We start from the raw sequence: 20646 nt of genomic DNA, 5'->3' as shown, positions 1-20646 counted from the left end.
ATTTTAGATTCCACATGTCTCTATTAACATCTTTATCAACGTCTGCTTTGCCTTGCAATTTTTAGAAGGCTCAGATTAAGGCAGAAATCTGAATTGTGTTTCGAAACTATTTTACACATTTATTAATGTTTACACTTACATTGAGTTAATGCATTTAAATTTCTTAACTTTAGTTTATACTTATTTATCCTTGGTTTGTTCTTGATTTTGTAGCCATAGGATAGGTGGGTTTAAATTGTCTTTAAAATACCTAGTTTAAATAGACAATCCTTGATTTTTCAGTATTTATATTTTAATAACTTTAAAGACCCCTTAATGTTTAAGTTTAAGACTCCTTAATGTTGTACGATTCTTTGCACCCGTAGGGTATTTGGGTTTTAATAACTTCTCATTGGTTTAATATACCGCTTAAAATAGTTATTGAGAAGATGGTTCCCTTCTTACATGAGGCATAAATCATATTCAAGACCCATGACCCCCCCCCCCCGAGAAAAATGTCTTGATCCGCTATCTGTTTGTTAATTAAGATTTGAATACGAGTTTTTTAAGCTTTTGTATGAATTTCTTTCAAATATTCAAAGTAATTTATCATGCAGACTATGTCTTTTAATTTTTGCAAACTTTTTTGTTTTTGTCTTGGTTTTATGTAAGTTTAGAAGGCTACGGAATTTATCCCTACTTTTTCAAGGCAAGTACTGTCTTTTTTATGCGATTTTTTTATATGCGCTTTTCTGCATATATATAAACGCATATATATGTATGTATATATATATATATATATATATATATATATATATATATATATGTATATATAAATATATATAAATATATATATATATATATATATATATATATATATATATATAAACTTATAATTTATGACTAGAAACAAAAATGAACACATTGTTTTATGCACTTTTAATGCAAACCGTGTAAGCATAATATTAACTTATTCAAATGGAATTATTTAAAATTCCCTTATTATGTATGCTCATGAAATGGTGCTGTTTGTTTTTCAATTTATTATAGGATCGCACATTTTCCGGTTAATTAAGGGTGTTTTTAATGAACGAACAAATTCGTATTAAAAATTGGACGATAGTATATTTACTACGCATATGAAAGGTATTTAGTAGTGCTTTATATAAACTGATAGCGGTCTTGTATGGTAAGTAAGGTTATGGAATTGTATCAAAACTGTATCTCTGATTACCAACTTTAAGAGTGGGATTTTTTTTTAAATTTGTCCAATTTATGCTACGATCAAAGAAAAGTACTTGTAGTTTATATATGTTTTGTTGATTTTTTCACTATTTATGATTTGATGATGATATTTCATCATCAGAGTTGGATAAATGGTTCTTGACGTCGATGCAATTAGATTATTAAATTTACCCAGTTCTGGATTTTCAGGAAGTAGCAAATTTTGGATTCCTGATGTTGATGGACGTGCATCGTCAACGGATCCAGTTGATTCTGTATTTTTAGGTACCAAAGACTTATTAAAATTCATAGGAATATGTAATAAACTGGGTGCTCCTGAATTTTTAGGCTCCATCCCTGTATTTTCAACACCTTGTCGGCAGAAATCCTCAATTGGCTGAAAACATTTGGATTGAAAGACAAAATTTCGGCTGCTCAGAATCCATTAACTGCTTTCTCTGCATTAGCAACATTCAAGTATGCTTGAGTAAACAGTGGAATCAATTACAGAGGTGTTAGTCTTTCATATTGATTGAGTTTTATATATGTGTCACATTCTTTATACAAAGCGGCTTTTAATGGACTGTACACTGTGAGCTACAGTGGTTGGATTCTGTGCGACGTATGGCATGGTATTGCCACCATGATGATACCATTTTTGCGACAAAAATCCCAAATTCATAAAGAAATATGACTAGTGATTATCTAAGATTAATAAGACTGAGTCCTCTATTGATGGTTTTGTATGCTCTGTAAAATGTACTATCCATTTGTAGAACAATTCCTCAATCATTCACCCAGACTTATAGAACCGTTTGGCACTCCTCGCTCTAGCGATGGATGCATTCTCCTTGCTCTAGCGATAAATATATAATTAGTGGTGGAACATACAGTTCTATTGCAATGATACAGCAACAGATAGTTATGTTCTTCCAACGTTTCCAACTGGTGACAGCTCCTACGTGTTTAATGCTCTTAGGAGCAAGTATTTTGTCAGGTTTATGAACTGCATATTCGATGAGGATGAAATTTGTATTTGTCGTATGTTGAGGCTAGATTATGAAAGAGCGTCTTCAATTCTCTGGTATTAAAAGCAATAATTCGATTAACACCTCTAGGTTCGGGGCGCCTGTCACTTATTTGAGAATTTCTTCTACTAGCTTTCTTCCTATCTTTATTTAAATTCATAAATTTTTATTCAAATTATTAAAAAATAAATCATTTTGTTGAAAGTACCTCTAATTTTATTAGACTCGGCATATACAAATCTCTGACAAATGTCTGTATTTTCAATAAGGCATTTCCTTTAATTAAAATTAAGTCAAAACATCACAAACCCTGGACTACCAAAGGTATCCGCATATCAGCCAAGAATATGCGTTCACTACTGTACATCAAGAACTTTACTAGCAACGTCTTTGTCACTGAATATATCTCCAAGTACAGAGGAACCTATCTAAAACTTATCAAAGCAGCTAAAAAAATGTACTATCAAAATCGTCTGAAAAGCTCTAAAACTGTTGTAAGAAAAATTTGGTCCATAATAAACGATCTTCGAAATAAAACTAACACAGCTCAAACATTTTCTCTTTCAACCCTGAAAATTTAAATGATAATACTTCGTTAATGTGAGTAAAAATAAAACATCAACTATTTTGCCACAACAAGATCCTATTTCCTATCTCCCCAGATCAAAAAAATTCTCGAATTCATTCTTTATAAGACCAGTTGATAAATCTGAACTGATCCAAACAATCAGTAGTATCAAAAGCAAATCTTCCTGTAGTACTGATGGACTATCAATAAAAATTTTCTTAAATCCCCCAAAAAATGTGTTGGAACTTCTGGTCTTACTAATTAATGATTCCTTTGAAAAAGGTATATTTCCACAGTGCCTAAAGACAGCCATTATTATTCCTCTTCATAAGGGTGGTGAAAAATCGAATATCTGCAACTATCGACCTATTACTTACTTGAGGAATAGAAAACAACTAGTTGAGCAAATGATACTGACTCTAGTCGCAAAAGCATTATATGTGGAGTACCACCGGCTTCAGTATTGGGTCCTCTACTTTTCCTTATCTTTATAAATGACATCACTAAGTTAAAAATCGATGAAAAAATTTTTCTTTTTACTGATGATACCAGTATCACCTGGAGGAACTGTAATAATGCAACTCTTAATGCAACTATAACTGCTGATCTACTTAAAATAAAAACCTGGTTCGACTCCAATTTACTCTCTTTTAACGTGGATAAGACAGTAACATTATCTTCTAAAGGAGATCAACCCTTGCTTCTTAATAAGAGCCAGATGAGAATCGTTAAGTCTGTAAAATTTCTTGGTATTTTTAAGACAGCAACCTTAAATGGTCCCTTCATTTCGATTTGTTAAGTAAGAAACTAGTCTCAGCCTGCTATGCAATAAGATCTTCCAAAATAACATATTTTTCTTTATTCGAGTCTCATCTTCGATATGGCTTTCCTTTTGGGGTTCTAGTACAACTGTCCAATCTGATGTTATTTTTAAATTACAAAAAAGAGCAATACGGTATCTTTTTGGCCTCAGTAGAACAACAGATTGCAGAAGCTACTTCAAAAATCACGGGATTTTAACTCTTCCCTCTTTATATATTTTAGAAACTGTTTGTTTATTTCGTAAACACCTACATGCTTTTCCAGCAAGACCTAATCATGACTACTCCACCAGTTCCACTACTCCACTACTCCAAAGTTCTTAAAGTTGGATTTCTCAAGGTAAAATGTTATACCCGCGATGGTAAAAACACACTTTAACCTCCCACAACAATGTTTTAACGCAGACTATCACGAAAGGTTGCCGTGACAACTAACTCATCAAACCTTACGCGTGTAACAAGAACCGGCAGCTTTATGTCGTTTTATTCCTTTAAAACTTGCTTGCACAGAATTACCCGCCGTACGGTAATACTTCCCGTTCTCTACCATCCGTTAACCCATTATTCGCCAAGCAATGAAAAAATAAATTAAAATGATTTATTAGTACGTCACATTTCTGGATCGTTAATGAGATTACCAGTTGTTTAAAATCATAAATTTATCTCGGTTCTATATCGTCAATTAATAATAGACGATAAAAATTATAAAGGAGGTACTAATAGTACCATCCCACCAGGAATTCTGTACTAATATTTTAATTCGTTAGTAAAGACGAATCAACTGGTATGTTACTAATTGATTTTTAAGTACTTACTTTATATTTTTAAATTTTATTCGACACAATATGTAAAAAAGTTCCAACCTTCTGATTCACCAAGAATTTATTGGACGTGAACATTTCGAAGGTTTGGCCTGTACATTTTTCGTTTTTTGTAATAGCTGGATTTATAAAGTAATAAATTCTTAGATAGGAGCATTATTTTTAATTTTTGCTATTACTTGATATTTTTAGTTTTAATTTGTGAGGTAGATATAAATAATAGAGTACAGATGTATACAAATACATTATTATATTAATATACATTTAAATTTTTGTATTGTATTACACCAGAACTATGCAACTTGCTTGGCCAGATCGTTACAAGCAAAAAGATCTTCATAAGTACATACAGAGTTTATATCTGTACAGACTAATAGATGATCCAGGAATCTGCATCTCTTCAAAATCACGTCGTTCAACCTTATCATAGCCCCATCCTATCTAAAAAGCATTGGTTTTTAATAGTTGCAAAATGCTTTATCTGTTTTGTCCTGATGTCCAGATCAGCGGTTTTGTTTTCTTTTATGTGTCGGATATCAGTTGAAAAGTGTGTGTATATTCAGAAAGAGGGGATGGCATTAGGTAACTTTTTTGCCACAAATATTTTAAAAGTTAAGGATATCATATTAAATATTCATTTTAGAGTTTTTAAGGAACTGTGTGATAATATTATTAATAGTATTGATGTTGAAGCTTAGTATGTGTAGAAAATTTAGAAGTACACTTACATTTTGCTCTTCATTTAAGTCTGCGATAGAGCTGTAATCACATGAACAGAGAGAGTTGATACGCATTCCAATTTTAGCTAAATGTACAAGAAAGTTGCCATGATTTATTCTTAATTCAGTTAGGGATGAGAACTAGAATCGACTAACGTGATAATCAAATATATGTGGCATGTTTTACGGAAGTTGTAGGTATACGTAAGTGTATGGATTCTTCGAGGTTTGTACAAACTTGAGTCAAATAGTTTCCCATTTTCTTCATACTTTTTTATGCAATTTCATCCACTACCTTATTATCTTTGATTCCGACTTTTACCCAGATAAAGACCAAGTCATTGCTATTATATTTAAATCGAGGTGTTGAAAGGGTGGCTACAAAGTTTTTTATTCTTCAAGTATTGATCTTACCATCAAGTAAGGCCATATATGCTATTTGATCTGGTGTTACTTTTGAAAGTTCAGGGTCTAAAGCAGCAAAGTCATTACTCAGGTTTTTAATAAGCTTCCATGCCCGACTACTGTTTAGCATAATGTCAAAATCATTTAATGTTTTAGTCCATTTTTCTCTTCTTCCCTCAGCTAAATATCTCATCAATTCCTCTCTAGTCTGGATGGTGTCATCAGAGAATAGATCTTCTTCGTACTTAGCTTGGTATTTCTCTAGCAGGTTCATTATTAAGGAATGTGTCCCCGTGAAACAGTCCTCACTATGTTAACAAATTTCTCGTAGCTGTATGGACCAGCTTTCAGCTTGCCCACTTCTTTGATCAGGTCTCTAGTAAACGAGTCCTATTTCGTCTTTTTCAAAATAAGTCTGCGTTGAAAAGGAACCTTAGGAGATACGATGCGCATTATACCAACTATGATTTGACTATGCTGAATTCTTGGGATTAACTCATCCACTACTTAAGCAAGCCTATCACTAAAACGATTATACCCTCTTATCTATCTACCGATACTGAACACTGGACGTATCTTGGTATCGTAGATTAGTTTTAATCCTTCTTGTTCTATTCAACACTCTAGTTCTTCTTCTCTGTGGAATTGTACCTCCATATTATACTATGATAGTTAAAATCACCTATAACGGATTTGATGCCATGTGTATCAAAATTGACTGGTTTTTCAAATATAAATCTCTGGTCAGAAGGTTATACATTGAAGTAACTGTGCTAGAACGGAGCTGGAGAGTTAAAATCTCAATATTGTTATTGACTGAAACCTCTGATGATTTCACTTCTAAATCTGGCTTTACAAAAATTCTTCTTCTTCTTTTGGTGCTAATTCGTTTCGAATATTGGCGATTATTCTGGCTATAATTATTTTATTAACTGATGCTTTAAATACATTAGTTGTTGTTTTGGAGAACCATTTCTTCAGGTTTTTAACCATGATATTCTTCTTAGAGGATTATTTTCAGTAATCGGTATTTAGTGCCGTTCCTCATTATGTGTCCGAGATATTTTTACTTTCTCTTACAAAAAACCTTACAAAAATTGCACTGCCATATTGATTGTGTGGCCACCCGATCACCAGTTTTATTCCGAGTACTTTGGGTTGCTTTTTGTTAGGTCCTCTGTGTGTCTCCTCTAACGCTAAAACTCCATTTTCTATGGTACTCCTTCAATATTAATTGAAGCTGTCACAAATGGTTTTGAAAAAAACCTTTGTTTTCCAATACAGGTCATGTTTCTTTTTATGTGTGGTGTTTGAAGAATTAGCCGTTGAGCAAAAGCATAACGTTTTCCACGGTATGGCCGATTGCGTTATCGGTGATGATGATAAAGTTGCTCATTGCTTAAAGTTATGTACTTGTGGCATATAATGGCGATGTTTGTTTTCTATTGCACCAAGAATCTAAAGGAATCTAAAGGATACATCCCGAAAAAATCCAAGGTTTTGGAAGCGGATCAGGTTCTAAGTTTTATCAATAAAGCTCCGGATGAAATGTATCTTTTACATAAAGTAGTTCTTGTGATGGGTGTTTTGGATGATATAGAAGATTTAGGAACATGTCACGGCACTAGTGATAGTAATGGTCAAGTTTTCCTTTCGAAAATTTCAAAATACTCGGAGAATTTTGAAACTTATAACTTTTCAAGAAAGTTATAAGTTCTTTCTAAACTTTTTCGAAAATTGTACTTTCAATATTTTATAAAGATTGTTAAAGTTAAAAAATGTTAGTTCTATAATAATTACTCCTTTGAAAATTGTTTAAAATAAAGAAACTTCATTCTATTATAACATTTGCTTTTTTTCTTATTCAACAGAATATAACAAGTGTGTTTATGTTATGGTCACTGTATCCAAGGTAAAATAAACAAATAATAGAAATCATTTATATTTCTTTATTACATAATATTTTGGTACTGCCATTATATCTATAGACACTGTATTAAATACCTGTCATCTCATTGACTAATTTAATGTAGATTTTTTCAAATAATGCATGAATTCGACAGCGTATGTAATTTTGTGTTTATTCTCTTCGCGATGACGGAGGCGAACTGAATTCGTTTCACGTGCATCTCTTTGAATCCTCTTCAAAACGAGGGAGACAACGATGATAAATGTCACAAACACTCGAAACTTCACAGCTGGATTCATAAACTTGTACATAAAATATATATAATTCATTATTCCTAGAATAGTGTTAGTCATACCTTTCTTAATACAGGATGTACAAGTTTTTATTTGTTATATAAAGTTTTGATCTCTAGATATTCTAAATGTCATTAGAAATGAGACACCCAATAATACAAAAGAACTCTTAACAAATACTTAACAAATAATGAATGTGTTGTACTGAAAGTAATCGATAAAATTTCAGTCTTGTAGAAAGTCCACCTTTTACAATATTATTTACGAACAGCCAGTACTGCTTTCATTCTGTAATCATCATCCGCAATTCCTGCGGAAATGTGTTATCTCAGATGATGCCGCTTTCTCCTTAACGGCTACAGTAAATAGGCAGAACTGTAGGTACTGAACACAAGAGAACCCTCACTGGGCACACTCAGTATCCACAGACCGTTAACGTGTGGGCGGGAATAGTTGGTAATAAAATTTTTATTACAAGTATTTTTTATGCAAGTATTTTCATTTATTTCAACAGCGAATAATTTCCGCACTTGCGGCTCTATACACAAATCATCAAAATCCTCAGCTACAGGACAATTCGATATAGTACCAGCAAGATGGAGCACCACCGCATTACGTAGTACATGTACGTGAATCTAATATATGAATTGGCAGACGAGGATTTTTAGAGTAGCCAGCCAAATCTCCTGATCTGTCCCCATGAGAATTTTTCTTATAGGGATTCCTTCTATAGTTATAGTCTAAAGTTTACGTTAACAGACCTAATAATATTGATGAACTTAAAGAGATAATTAAAACCGAAATTAATGTAATTAATGCTGATATTCTTAATAAAGTTTTGCAAGAGTTTCAACATCATCTTGCATATTGTCAAGAGGCAAATGGTTTGCAATTTGAGCATTTAATTTTTGTAGGTTTATCCATCCGAGTCTTGGTTATATTTTTATAAATTACGTTTAGATATTAGTAAAATTTCACAAATGTTCGGTTCGATATAAGAAAAAATATGACATTCGTATACATACAAAAAGATGCTTTTATTTAAAAAACTGGTAACGAACATAATTCGAACAGTGATGACGTTATTAAAAATATAAGTTCAGCGAAAAAATGCGCAACTGAAAGATAAAATCGAACTGTCCTAACCTTTTTTACTCAATAACTAAATCAATTTATAAAACCAATTGCTGACACCTTAAGTCAAGCCAGGGAAACTCATGAGAGCCAACAAGATAGTAGAAAGAAATATGCTGATAGTAAACGTCAAGATCAGACATTCCAAGTCTCAGATATAGTATTGGTGAAGACCCATGTAAATCTAAAGCGGATGTAACTTCAAAGTTTGCACCCCACAGAGATGGACCTTATATGATTTTCAGAGTTATAAGTCCTACTTCATATGAAATAGTGAATCCAAATATTCCATATGTGCCCTTAGGTATTTATCATGTGTCTGCTTTAACCAGATAAATGGTCATTGATCCCGATGCGCCTCTTCCAAGAGCGAAGCATCAGATTCGACGTCGCGGACTTCCCAGACAGATTCCATCCATAATCGAGGGTCTGAACTCAATACCAACTTCAGATCTACTCCGTGAGACTACTACACCGCCCACTTCGAATCCAGACGTTCTGAAGACTAAAAATAGTGCGTCGTATACACCGGTTTCAGAAGTGCGTCGTTCTTCGCGAGGGCTTCGTCCAAAACTTCACTTTTCTTCTTCTTCTTCTTCGGCTTTTCCCATTATGAGTTCGCCGTTTTCGTCCTCCATAGCACTCTATTCTCCCAGTCACCTTCTCTGATGTCTCTATCTATCATAGCATTTCCGACGTATGTTTTCCATCTTGTAGCAGGTCTTCCTCTCCGTTTTCTTCCCGGCAGGTCCCAGTTTAATATTCTTTTCGGCCACCTATGCTCTGGCATTCTTTGTACATGCCCGTACCACTGCAGGGCTCTATTTTCCAACTTTTTTGTAATTGAGCATTTTACTTCCATTCTGTTCCATATTTCCTCCGTTCTTATTCTATCCGCTCTTGTGATTTGTAGACATCTTCTCATAAAGTCCAGTTCAACTGTTCTTATTTTATTTCGTATTGTTGTTGTCATTGGCCATACTTCCGCTCCATATAGGGTAATATTCATCACTATGCTTTGAAAGATCCTCTTTTTGTTTTCTTTGGTTAGAGTGTTGTTCCATATCACTCCATGAAGTGCTCTTGTGGCTTGTTTTCCCCGTGCTATTTTCATTTCTATATCTTTCATACAAGTACCATCTCGGCTAATCATTGACCCTAAATACTTAAAAGCCTTACAACTCTTAATAGTCTCTTCTTCTAAACTTAAGTTCAAATCTGCAACCTCGGGTCCAATACATAAGTATTCGGTCTTGCACATATTTATCTTGAGTCCTCAAAGTTCATATTCTTCCTTTAATTTCCTTATCATATATTCCATATCCTCCCTGTCTTGTGCAAAAATGACTTGATCATCTGCGAAAAGTAGTGAATGTAATATATTCTCTTGTACTGGTATGCCCATTGTTCCGCATTTTCTATACCATTTTTCAAAGCCTGATCTATATATATGTTAAAACGTGTAGGTGAGAGACCACATCCCTGTTTGAGGCCTTTTGTTGCGTTGATTGTTTTTGTTATTTCATTACCTAACTTTATTTGCACTTGTGTTTCTTTATACAGTCTTTGTGTTATATTCACCCATTTCTCTCTAACGCGCATTCTTCTCATTGCTTCCCATAGTTGTTTCCTGGGCACGCTATCGTATGCTTTCTCTAAGTCGATAAAGGTCATATGTGTTTCAATGTTTTTTTCTTTGTTCTTTTCAATCACCTGTCTCATAATGAATATATTATCTAAACATGATCTGGCTTTTCGGAATCCGGCTTGTTCTTCGCTATAATGGTCCATGTGTTGTTCTAGTTTTTCTTTTATAACTGATGAAAAGATTCTTGCTATTGAAGGCATTACCCTGATCCCTCTGTAGTTATTTGGTGACCTTTTGTCACCTTTTTTGAAAATGGAGGACATGTATGATAAATTCCACTCATCGGGAATCTTCTCTCCTGCTTCAATTTTATTGAACAACATTCGTATAAAGGATACTATCCTTGCGCCTCCATATTTCAGCAGTTCCATTTTTATGTTCCCTGGTCGTGGTGCTTTATTGTTTTTGGACTTCTTTAGTGCTTTATTTATATCTTCCTCTGTGATTTCTGCTTCCTCAGTTATTATTGTCACAGGGTCGTATGCGATATACTCCGGCCTATTCTCCTGCAATCATTTTGTGTAATGCTTTGTCCACTCTTTTGATGTAATTATCTGTATGGTATTTTTACTTCGTTTATTACTTCTGATGTAAAATACTTAAAACCCCACTTTTTGTACCTGTAAATTCTTCTTGCTTGTTTTGTTGTATCATATCTGGGTCGGTTTTGTGATCCAAAGGGGGAGTATGTAGCAAGAAGAATGTATGTGAACATCCCTTAAACTACTAAGTGACAGTTCGATAGTTCGACAAGCTAATTAAAAAAGAAGACAAAAACTATATAGTCATGGCAATGAATTGTATTTTATTTTATTTTTGGAGTCTGCTTATTTTTTGTTAATTACATTACCGTATAAAATAACAGTTTATTTCACATAGTTTATAACATATTATCTTGCACTATTTGTTTTCAATAGAGGAGGAAAAAATGGAAGGTTAGGCACAGGATTTGTGGTAAATAAAATGCTAAAGGATCTAATCACTTACTTCAAACCAACTTCAGAGAGAATACGCGTACTAAGAATAAGAGGAAAATACCCTAAAATATCATTTACAAACATACATGCACCGACTGAAGAGAAAAACGAACGAAAATGGTCACTTTCTAATAGATTTCACAAAAGAAAAAAATATGATCATTATGAGCACACCATACCAAGGAAGATGGAGATTACCAGATGTGAAATCGTAAATTAAATCGGTCATGTGCTCGTCGAAAAAGACATAGAAAAATGTATACAGAAAATACAGAGGATCAAATGCAAACTCAGATCATTTTTATAGTCGGAATACAAATGTAACATATTATATCAAATCTTAGAAATCAACAGAAAAAAATATAAATTATAAATATAATAATATACAGGTCGTAAACTAGGACTAACTCTCAGAGACAGAGTTAGAAACGAGCATGGCTGAAGTGGAACTGGGCGGGCCATATGGCTAGAATGAATGATGGGCGATGGAACCAAAAAATTACAACGTGGAGACCACGATCTGTCAGAAGAAGTAGAGGCAGATCACCTACATGATGAACAGACGTTAAAAGAATCGCTTGGAATTGGCTGCAGGAAGCCCAAGACGACAGAACTGAAAGAAATAGGGGAGCCCTATATTCAACTTTGGACGCAGAAGGCTGGATATTGGTGATAAAACTAGGATACGAAATAAAAAAAAGAATGCAGCAATCACATCAGTGTTAGATAACACAAAGGTCGTGGTAGACGAAGTATTCCATAGAGGCAGCAATCCCCCAAGGAACTTGGAGGTTCCTTTATATAATAAACAAAATTGCATATATAATGGAACAAGAAGACGAATATACTAACTGCGTCTTGTTTTAAGCGTATATACTTTTTGAGTTTACCCTGTATATTAAATGTTAATAAAAATTACAAACAGCGCTTGTATTATTTAGCTAATCAGAATATATAAAGGCGATATATATTTTCAATGCCGAATTAAAAATATATTTTTAACCCCTTGTCAGTTACATCGTTACGACATCAAATCTGCAAGGGTGATATAATTAGTAAACAGGTAACCAACAGTGGATGACAGTTCCTAAGTACATGCGTATTGGAAATATCAAATCAAATCCATCTCCCGCTTTAACTAGCCGATATAAACTGCCAACATAAAAGAACTCGATGTATATTTCAACGTTTCTCTCACTAGTCAAGAACATTTTAAACTAATTAGCATTTTCTTTTAATAATAACTATGTACACGGTGATCCGAATGGAATTAAGTGTGTAAATTGTGTGCGGCGTTGTTTTTGAAATATTTCGAGATGGTGGCTCGTAATTTCGCGGTGCAAGACGTTTCGAATTCTCGCCTTCTTCAGGAACCCGACGATGAGGACAACGGTTTTATTACTTTACAGGAACTTAAGCCGGTCATCGTGCAACAAAGCATGCAGTCGTACCAGCGTAGTTACTATGAACTGCCCAATATGATCGAGTGAGTACCGTCTATTATTTAATTAATGGATCAAACGGATATTTCAAAATCTTTTTTGTATTATTTTATATAAAACAAACAGTTTTTTCTTATTTTAATTGATTTACTTACGATGTAGTCATGAAAAATCTTTTGGTAATACACAAGAGGATCTGTGATAAAGCTAAATTTGGATGTGAGAGGTGGATTCGGATTTTTGCAGAAATAGTAAGGTGATAACTTCAGTAAATAATAATTGACTCATCCCCCCTCGTAAATAGGTCGGGAACATTAATAAAAAAATTTAAATATTTAAAAATTACTACAAATATCGTTTTTTTTTCTACTTTCCTTGCTTATAACTTTAAAACATAACTTTTTGGACAAGTAGTAAAATAAAATAGCGACAATTGAATTTTCTATAAGATACGGCTGGTTAAAAATTCTTTTAATTTATAGCTCTTATTGCAAAATAGCAATAAATACAAAAAGGGGGGAAACAAGCCTTTTATTATTCAATGTTTTTCAACCACTTATATTGCACTTAAGAACTTCATAATTCGTTTGGAAAATCTTTATAGCATAATAAAACAGCACACCAAATTTTATTAAAATCGATATAATACAGTCATGGACAAAAATATCTAATATTTTGGAATTTTCCAATTTTTTTTGTTGTCACTATTATTTCAAAATAATTTTAGATTACTGATGAATCTCATTATAGTAGGCTGATGTACTCAACTGGTTTGAATTATTTTGTCGTTTATTCAGCGTTTAGTTTCATTCGTACGTTTTATCATAAAAACCTTCTTCACGTAAAGGAAAAATCATACTAATTCGGTCATTTATAGTTTAATTTATTAAGTTTAATTAAATATTGTTTTGATTTAACTAAGTTTAAAACAAACATGGCACCAATTTGACACTGCCATGAAGTCCAAGTAGCACAGATTGTAATTTTGTACGAGGAAGGATATACACAAAAAGATATCGCATGACGTCTCAGGAGAACTCAATCTACAGTTTCGAATATTTTAAAAAGGTATAGCGAAACTGGAAATGTTGTACGAAGGCCTGGTCAAGGACGCCCCAGGTGCACAACTGCAATTGATTATCGTTTTTTGCTTCCTAATTCTACAAGAAATCGCTCATTGACGTCGATGAACCTCAGAAATGAGTAACTAAATGTTAGACAAGTTTTTGTGAGTTCAAAAATAGTAAGACAAAGAATGAAAGAAGCAAACGTAAAGCCCAGATGCCCTGCCAAAGTTCCACGTCTTCTGCAAAAGTGGTAAAATTTTCCTTTTACTGATGGGACCATAACAAATACAGACGAAGACCTCACAATGAGGATCGGACAAGATGAAATAGAACAAGTTCAGGATTCTATATATCTGGGTCAAATTATAAAGCTTAACAAAGAAAACCAAACAGCAGAGATAAAAAGACGAGTTAGACTGGCATGGGCGGCATTTGTCAAACTAAGCTACATTCTTAAAAACAAAAGATATCCACAGCATCTTAAGACCAAAGTATACAATCAATGCGTACTCCCTGTTCTCACTTATGGTTCCCAAACGTGGATATTTACAAAAGCAAACATGGACAAAATCATAAAAACCCAAAGAGCAATGGAAAGACAAATGTTGCATATAAGATTAACGAATAAAAATAGAAACGAGTGGATAAGAGAGAAAACAAAAGTGAGGGATGTTAGACAAGAAGTTGCAAAATTGAAATAAGGATTTACAGGACGCAATATAAGACAAAAAGAAGAAAGATGGATCAAAATTCTTATAAGTTGGAGACCGTGGGAATATAAACGAAGCAGTGGAAGGCCCAAATGAGATGGGCAGATGATATCAAGAAGCACGTGGGCTCTAGGTGGATGACTATAGCGACAGACAGAGAAGAATGGAAAAGGATTGGGGAGGCCTATGTCCAAAGATGGACCGAAGAAGGCTAATTAGATAGATAGATAGATAGATGGGACCACAATCCTATTATGGAAGCTACATGATCAAAAGCACGTCTACAAAAGAGTTATAGAACGATTCGCCACCTACAATCTCGTCCAGACCGTTAGTTTTGAAGGTGGTGATATAATGCTTTGGCAGGTATTAGTTGGGAGGTACGCGCTGCACTTGTGGAAGTGATTGGACGGATGACTGGTGATTCTTACGTTTAAAGCATCCTGCAAGATCATGTTTTGCCATATGTTGGTTACATTGGATATGACGGATTTATGTTAACGCACAATAATGCTCAACAACATGCCGCTACCATAGTGAGTAATTATCTTGATGAGGTCCAAATTCGAAAATTGGATTGGCCACCGTTTAGATACGATAAATTAATCACGTTTTGAATACGATAGAGCAGTTTCGGCTTGTTGCACAGGATGCATGAAATGCAATTTCCCAAGAATATGTCCAAAATGTACTTGCAAGCATGCCAAGAAGGATGCAAGCAGTAATAATAGCTAGAGGGGGAATACTCGTTACTGATCGTGCACTTCTTTTAGGTAAAAAGACTTTTTTAAGCAATTAAATTAGCATTTAAGTTTAGAGTAAAATAATATTATTTACTATTAAGCAATATTTTTATCGCAATTTTCTAAGGATAACAACTTAAAATTGTTCATTAAACATTGTTAAAATAAACTCTTTTCACAATAAACGACTTGATTGATCAGAAAAATCCAAAATATTCGATATTTTTGTCCATGAGTGTAGATTTCGCATAATAATTTCGCAATTCATTTTTTATTAAATTATTTTTTTTTAATCTTGCACAAAAAAATAGACATTTATACTAAACTTATAAAAACACACTTAACCTATCTGGCGCACATCATACAATTAAAATCGAATTATTTGGATGGCCTCAAGAATGTTTTAAAATTATAAACAATTTTTTGGCAAAATTATAAACAAATAGAATATCTTGGTAGAATAAATATTAGCTTAAATAAATTCAGGAAACGGCGATGGAAACGACTTGCAAAGACGTTTCTTATAAAAGAAAAAAAGTTTCTTATGAAAAAATGTTTCTATAAAAGAAAAAAAGTTGAACTACGAGCAGTGGTTCCTGAGATACAAGGATACAAGTCAAGGTTGACCGGGATTTGCGACAAAGTTATAAACAATAGGATGATAATACTTGAAATTTAACCTCTTTATTTCTGAGCTTAAAAATTATACCATAAAGTGGTTTTAACAAAAGAAAGGACAGTTAAGATTTGATTCATCCTAAGAAGCTCTAAACGTGAAAACAAATCTTTTCCGTCAAATCTTTTGGCTTCTGTACCAGTCGCTCTGATGATTCCTGCTAGAATGAAATACATATAAGCGAATTGTAGAAGCACTTTACGTGAAATCAAATCTTAACTGTCTTTTTCCTTTTATTCCAGTATACTCTCTATGAGTACCAGAAACCAATTCGCCAAAGATTTTTGCTTAGTTGAGGAGGTATGTTGTGGGATGCAACTTTTAGATCCTCCATATATCTCTTAGGTCTTTTACATCGTCTCTTTTGACTTGCAAATTTATAGAAGTCACAGATTAAAGCAAAAATATTAGATTGTACCATGGCTGGAGATAAAACGAGATTAAACCTTATTTGTTCATTATATCCGGAAAAAAACGCCAAGGATTCTGTAATGTGAAAAATGCCGACTTAATGCCGACAACAATCAGTTGGTAGTATAAGCACCACAGTGTTTTAATCCCATTTTTTTCGAAAACTTTATTGGGTCCAAGAACCATCCAATTTTCCATTTTTTGCTGTTTGTAGTGCCCATGTAATTTCGCTTTCGGTTAATATGGACTTGTTATGGTCATGGTTATATAGTGTTTTGCTTTTTATCTTCAAATATTAATTCAAAAATGTAGTTTTTCCATTCTTTTAATTTTTCATCGATGTCTAAGATCCTGTGTACGTTTTGTCTTCTAATTTTTGGTATAGATGTCTTCTTTTGTTACCGGCGAACTCTTTAATTCCTTGTTCAGGTTAATGTATGTGTCTTTTTAGTGTTGAATGTTGAAGCCTATATTAATAGCTTTCAATCAGTATTAGCTGCAAATACAACAATACATTTATTTTTTTAATCCTTTTTGTTGCTTTGTTGATTTTGTACCAACTTGGACGGTAATACTGATGTATTAGAATGTCTACAAAAAATTTAACAAAATTTCAATATGCGTTTTTGTCTGTAATATAAAAAGTAATATTTTTTTTTTTATTTAAACACAAAACCACATCAACCGCGCAGGGTTATTAGTGGATATAACAAATACATGAAAAATTACATTAAATAAAATTGAATAACTTGATGTCTTTTAAATATCTTAACACTGTTGAAATTTTTTTGGTGAGAACTGTCTTGAGATCATCATCTGTGAATCCGTGGGATCTTCTTTTTTCCATGAATTGAGGACAATCAAGCAGGATATGTTTGACAGTCAGTGGGTTAGAGCAGCTGGAGCAGATAGGTAGTGGTTCTTTTGTTATTAGGTATTTGTGTGTTAAGGCAGTATGGCCAATTCTTAGACGATTAATAATGACTTGGTTTCTTCTGTTTAAAGGAGTCTCCAGGACATCAGTTATTTTTGGGCAAATTACATTTAATTTAGTACCTAATTTTTCCCAATAATTTTGCCAAGTATTAATACAGTGGATTTTAACCAGGTTTTTTAGATCGGTATACAGATATGTCTTCAATTTTGCAGGATGGTTTGAATTCATTCGACTTTCGTTAGAAAGTTGATCTGCTTTTTCATTTCCGTAAATACCTGTATGTGAAGGTACCCAAATAAAAGCCGCTTCCTTTCCTAATGATCGAAATTTTTCTAGTTCGTTTTTTATACTCTGTCTAATAGGGTTGTTGGTATATATTTGTTTCAGTTCCAGTAATGCATTTAATGAGTCTGTTAGGATAATGCACTTCATCGTTCTACTCTTTTCGAAGAAGACTAGGGCTTCCAAAATAGCTGTAGCCTCACCTGTTAGTATACTGCAGTTGGTTGGTATCGATATGCTACAAGAATTTTCTTTACAGTAGTAGGCAGCAGCGTGACCATTGGGAGTTTTAGAGGCATCGGTAAAGATTTGCAAATACTTAGGGTAGTGGTCTAGAATTTTCATGAATAGAGATTTAATTAGTGTGGAATTTGTAGTTGATTTGGGATACTTGGTGAGTATTACGTCAATAGTTAATGGGTGGCTTGTCCATGATTGATGTCCGTGATACTTGATTTTCGATGTCTATGTGGATTTTTATTTAGTTTTGCAATTGCCAATATTGGCGAGACATTATTTAAATCGCGAAACTCAAACGTCACAGAGGCGTTGCTGAGATACTCTACACGAACAGAAGTGTCAATAATCCTTTGTGGTTAAGGTGTGAACAAACCAGTGATGTTGCTGAATGTCAAACAGGCCGTACAAGGATAACCAACCAGATTAAAGACCGTTTTTAGGTGGCAGGCTTTGCGAGATCGCACTGTAACTGCATCATAACTACAAATGAGGTTGCAAAAGTCCCATCAGGTACTTGTAAATGGCCAAACCATTGGAAATAGACTGCATGAAGTAAGATCAAATGCTCGAAGACCTGGGAGAGTGGCTGTGTTATGCAGAGGAAATCAGGCTCATCGACTTCAGTGAACACAAGAACACGCAAATTGGGTTAGACGTGTGTGGGCCTCCACTTTGTTTAAAGATGAGTCCCGATTTGGATGTGCTCTAGATACAAGACGGACAAGAACTTGAAGACGATTTGGTAATACTAAACGATTGGCCACCGTGCAGGACGTTCATAGACAGCAAAGCGGCAGTATAATGGTATGGGGTGGCATCACTCTTGGCTGGCTGAAGAACCCATCTTGTTTGTCTGGAATGGTTTCTAAATGCAACAGTATTCTAAATAAAACAGTAATCAACAACCGTGATGGTCATACTCTATACTAACTTAACCTAAAGACTACTTTGTTGAGGGGCAAAAAATTTGTTTGTGACTATTTTTTGACTGCTCTTTATCTATCTCTTTTAATTTTCTAAAGAGCTATTGCGATAATTCTAAGAAAATGTTTATTGTATATTCGGTACACTTGTTGATAACTTTTTATTAAAAATTATTTGAAATCCTTCTTTAACCTCGCATTTTGTTTTTGTCCCCTAGATTATTTTGATGTATTCATTGATCTTTTGTCTAATTATTGTGTGGATGTAGCACTCAATGCGCGAAAAGGAAAAATTATAAGGAGTTATGGCAATTATTTTATAAAATTTACTTGTATATTTGCAGACTGTGTAAAATAAATAACAATTGCGTGAGTGCGTGAGTGGTTAAATTGATAATAGAATAAATGTGTACTTAAATTATAATTCTTGTTTCAGTGATCCCTGTTCTTCAAGCTTGTCGTTCCAATCCAATCAAAACTCGTCATCGGCTGTAGACGACAACAGTTCCGTATCCTGTTCAAACAACAGAAAAAGAAAAACTTATTTTCCGTAAGCACTATATTTTTTATTATATTTATATATAATAGGTATTAAATAACGATAACCGGTAATCAGTACTTTCTAATATTACTTGTAAATTTTACTGTTTTATTCCATGATATATGAGTATATCAATGAATAGGCAAAAAATATACAGCGTGATGTATTTAAAATATTAAATAAATAAATTAAGGCGTTCCATACTTAAAACTCACCCGGTAGATTGAGAATACAGAAACAAACAAAAGCATTTTATATCTGTATAAAATTTATATACATATAAAATTGTATATTTTTATTATTAATTATTTTTAATTTTTATACTTTTATTGTATACGGGGTGAGTCATAACTATTGGGACATAGACTAAGGACAAGTTATTTGGACCAAAATATGGCTATTGTGCCAAATATGACTTAATAAAATGTTGCTGAGAAAAAAAGATACAGGGTGTTAAAGTTAATTTTTGTTTTTCGTTTTTTGCTAATAGTTTCCCTGTATATTTATAAATTGCTATCAAAATTGGCACAGAGGCATAATCTTAGACAAGAAATAGTATTTTATTTACAATTCCACTATCAAATACCAAAATAATAAACAAAGTTGCAACTAACGTAAGGTTTCCGTTTTGACGATAAATAAGAACTAAACACACTTTAACTTAAAAGAACTCACAAAAACTCAAACTAAATGTTCTACATGGTCTCCTCCGATTTCTATGCCTTTTCTAATTCTTTTTATAAAGGATTTTCGGACGTTAAAAAAAATATTATTCTGTCTCCTTATAAGATTAGCTGCATTTTGAATGTATCTCCAAAGTTCGTCTCGTGTATTAATTTCATTGGCATAAACTAAGGACTTCATATGTCCTCAAAAATAAAAATCTAGCGGGTTGTACTCAGGACTTCTTGGTGGCCATTGAAAATCACTGCCTCTGCCAATCCATCGTTGAGGAAATACGTCATTAAGATGATTTCTAACAGCTAATGAAAAATGAGGTGGCGCTCCATTCTGCATAAACCACATTTTTCTTCTTACATCTAGTGACAGATCATCTAAAATATCACTAAGAGTATTTTCCAAAAAGAATAAATAAGAATCTCCATTTAAATTCGGAGGAAGAACATAAGGCCCTAGTAGTTGGTCGC

General features: G+C 33.4%; 1 protein-coding gene across 5 annotated transcripts in view; it reads left to right on the top strand.

Moving 5' to 3' along the window:
• The window catches only part of LOC140444158 (protein cycle-like), a 69612-nt gene that overhangs the window by 15214 nt on the left and 33752 nt on the right, over positions 1-20646 (top strand). For 2 of the 5 annotated variants that reach the window (XM_072535847.1, XM_072535848.1), the window contains exon 2: positions 19394-19507. In XM_072535847.1, the coding sequence (XP_072391948.1) occupies positions 19394-19507 (114 nt within the window). Of the gene's footprint in view, positions 1-12804; positions 13013-19393; positions 19508-20646 lie in introns of those variants that run through there. The other 3 variants (XM_072535852.1, XM_072535846.1, XM_072535845.1) reach the window with 3 other exon arrangements.

Source organism: Diabrotica undecimpunctata, chromosome 6 (genome assembly GCF_040954645.1).
Source record: "Diabrotica undecimpunctata isolate CICGRU chromosome 6, icDiaUnde3, whole genome shotgun sequence".
Classification (NCBI taxonomy): Eukaryota; Metazoa; Arthropoda; class Insecta; order Coleoptera; family Chrysomelidae; genus Diabrotica; species Diabrotica undecimpunctata.
Note: the sequence above shows the minus strand (reverse complement) of the source record. Positions and strands in the feature narration are given on the sequence as shown.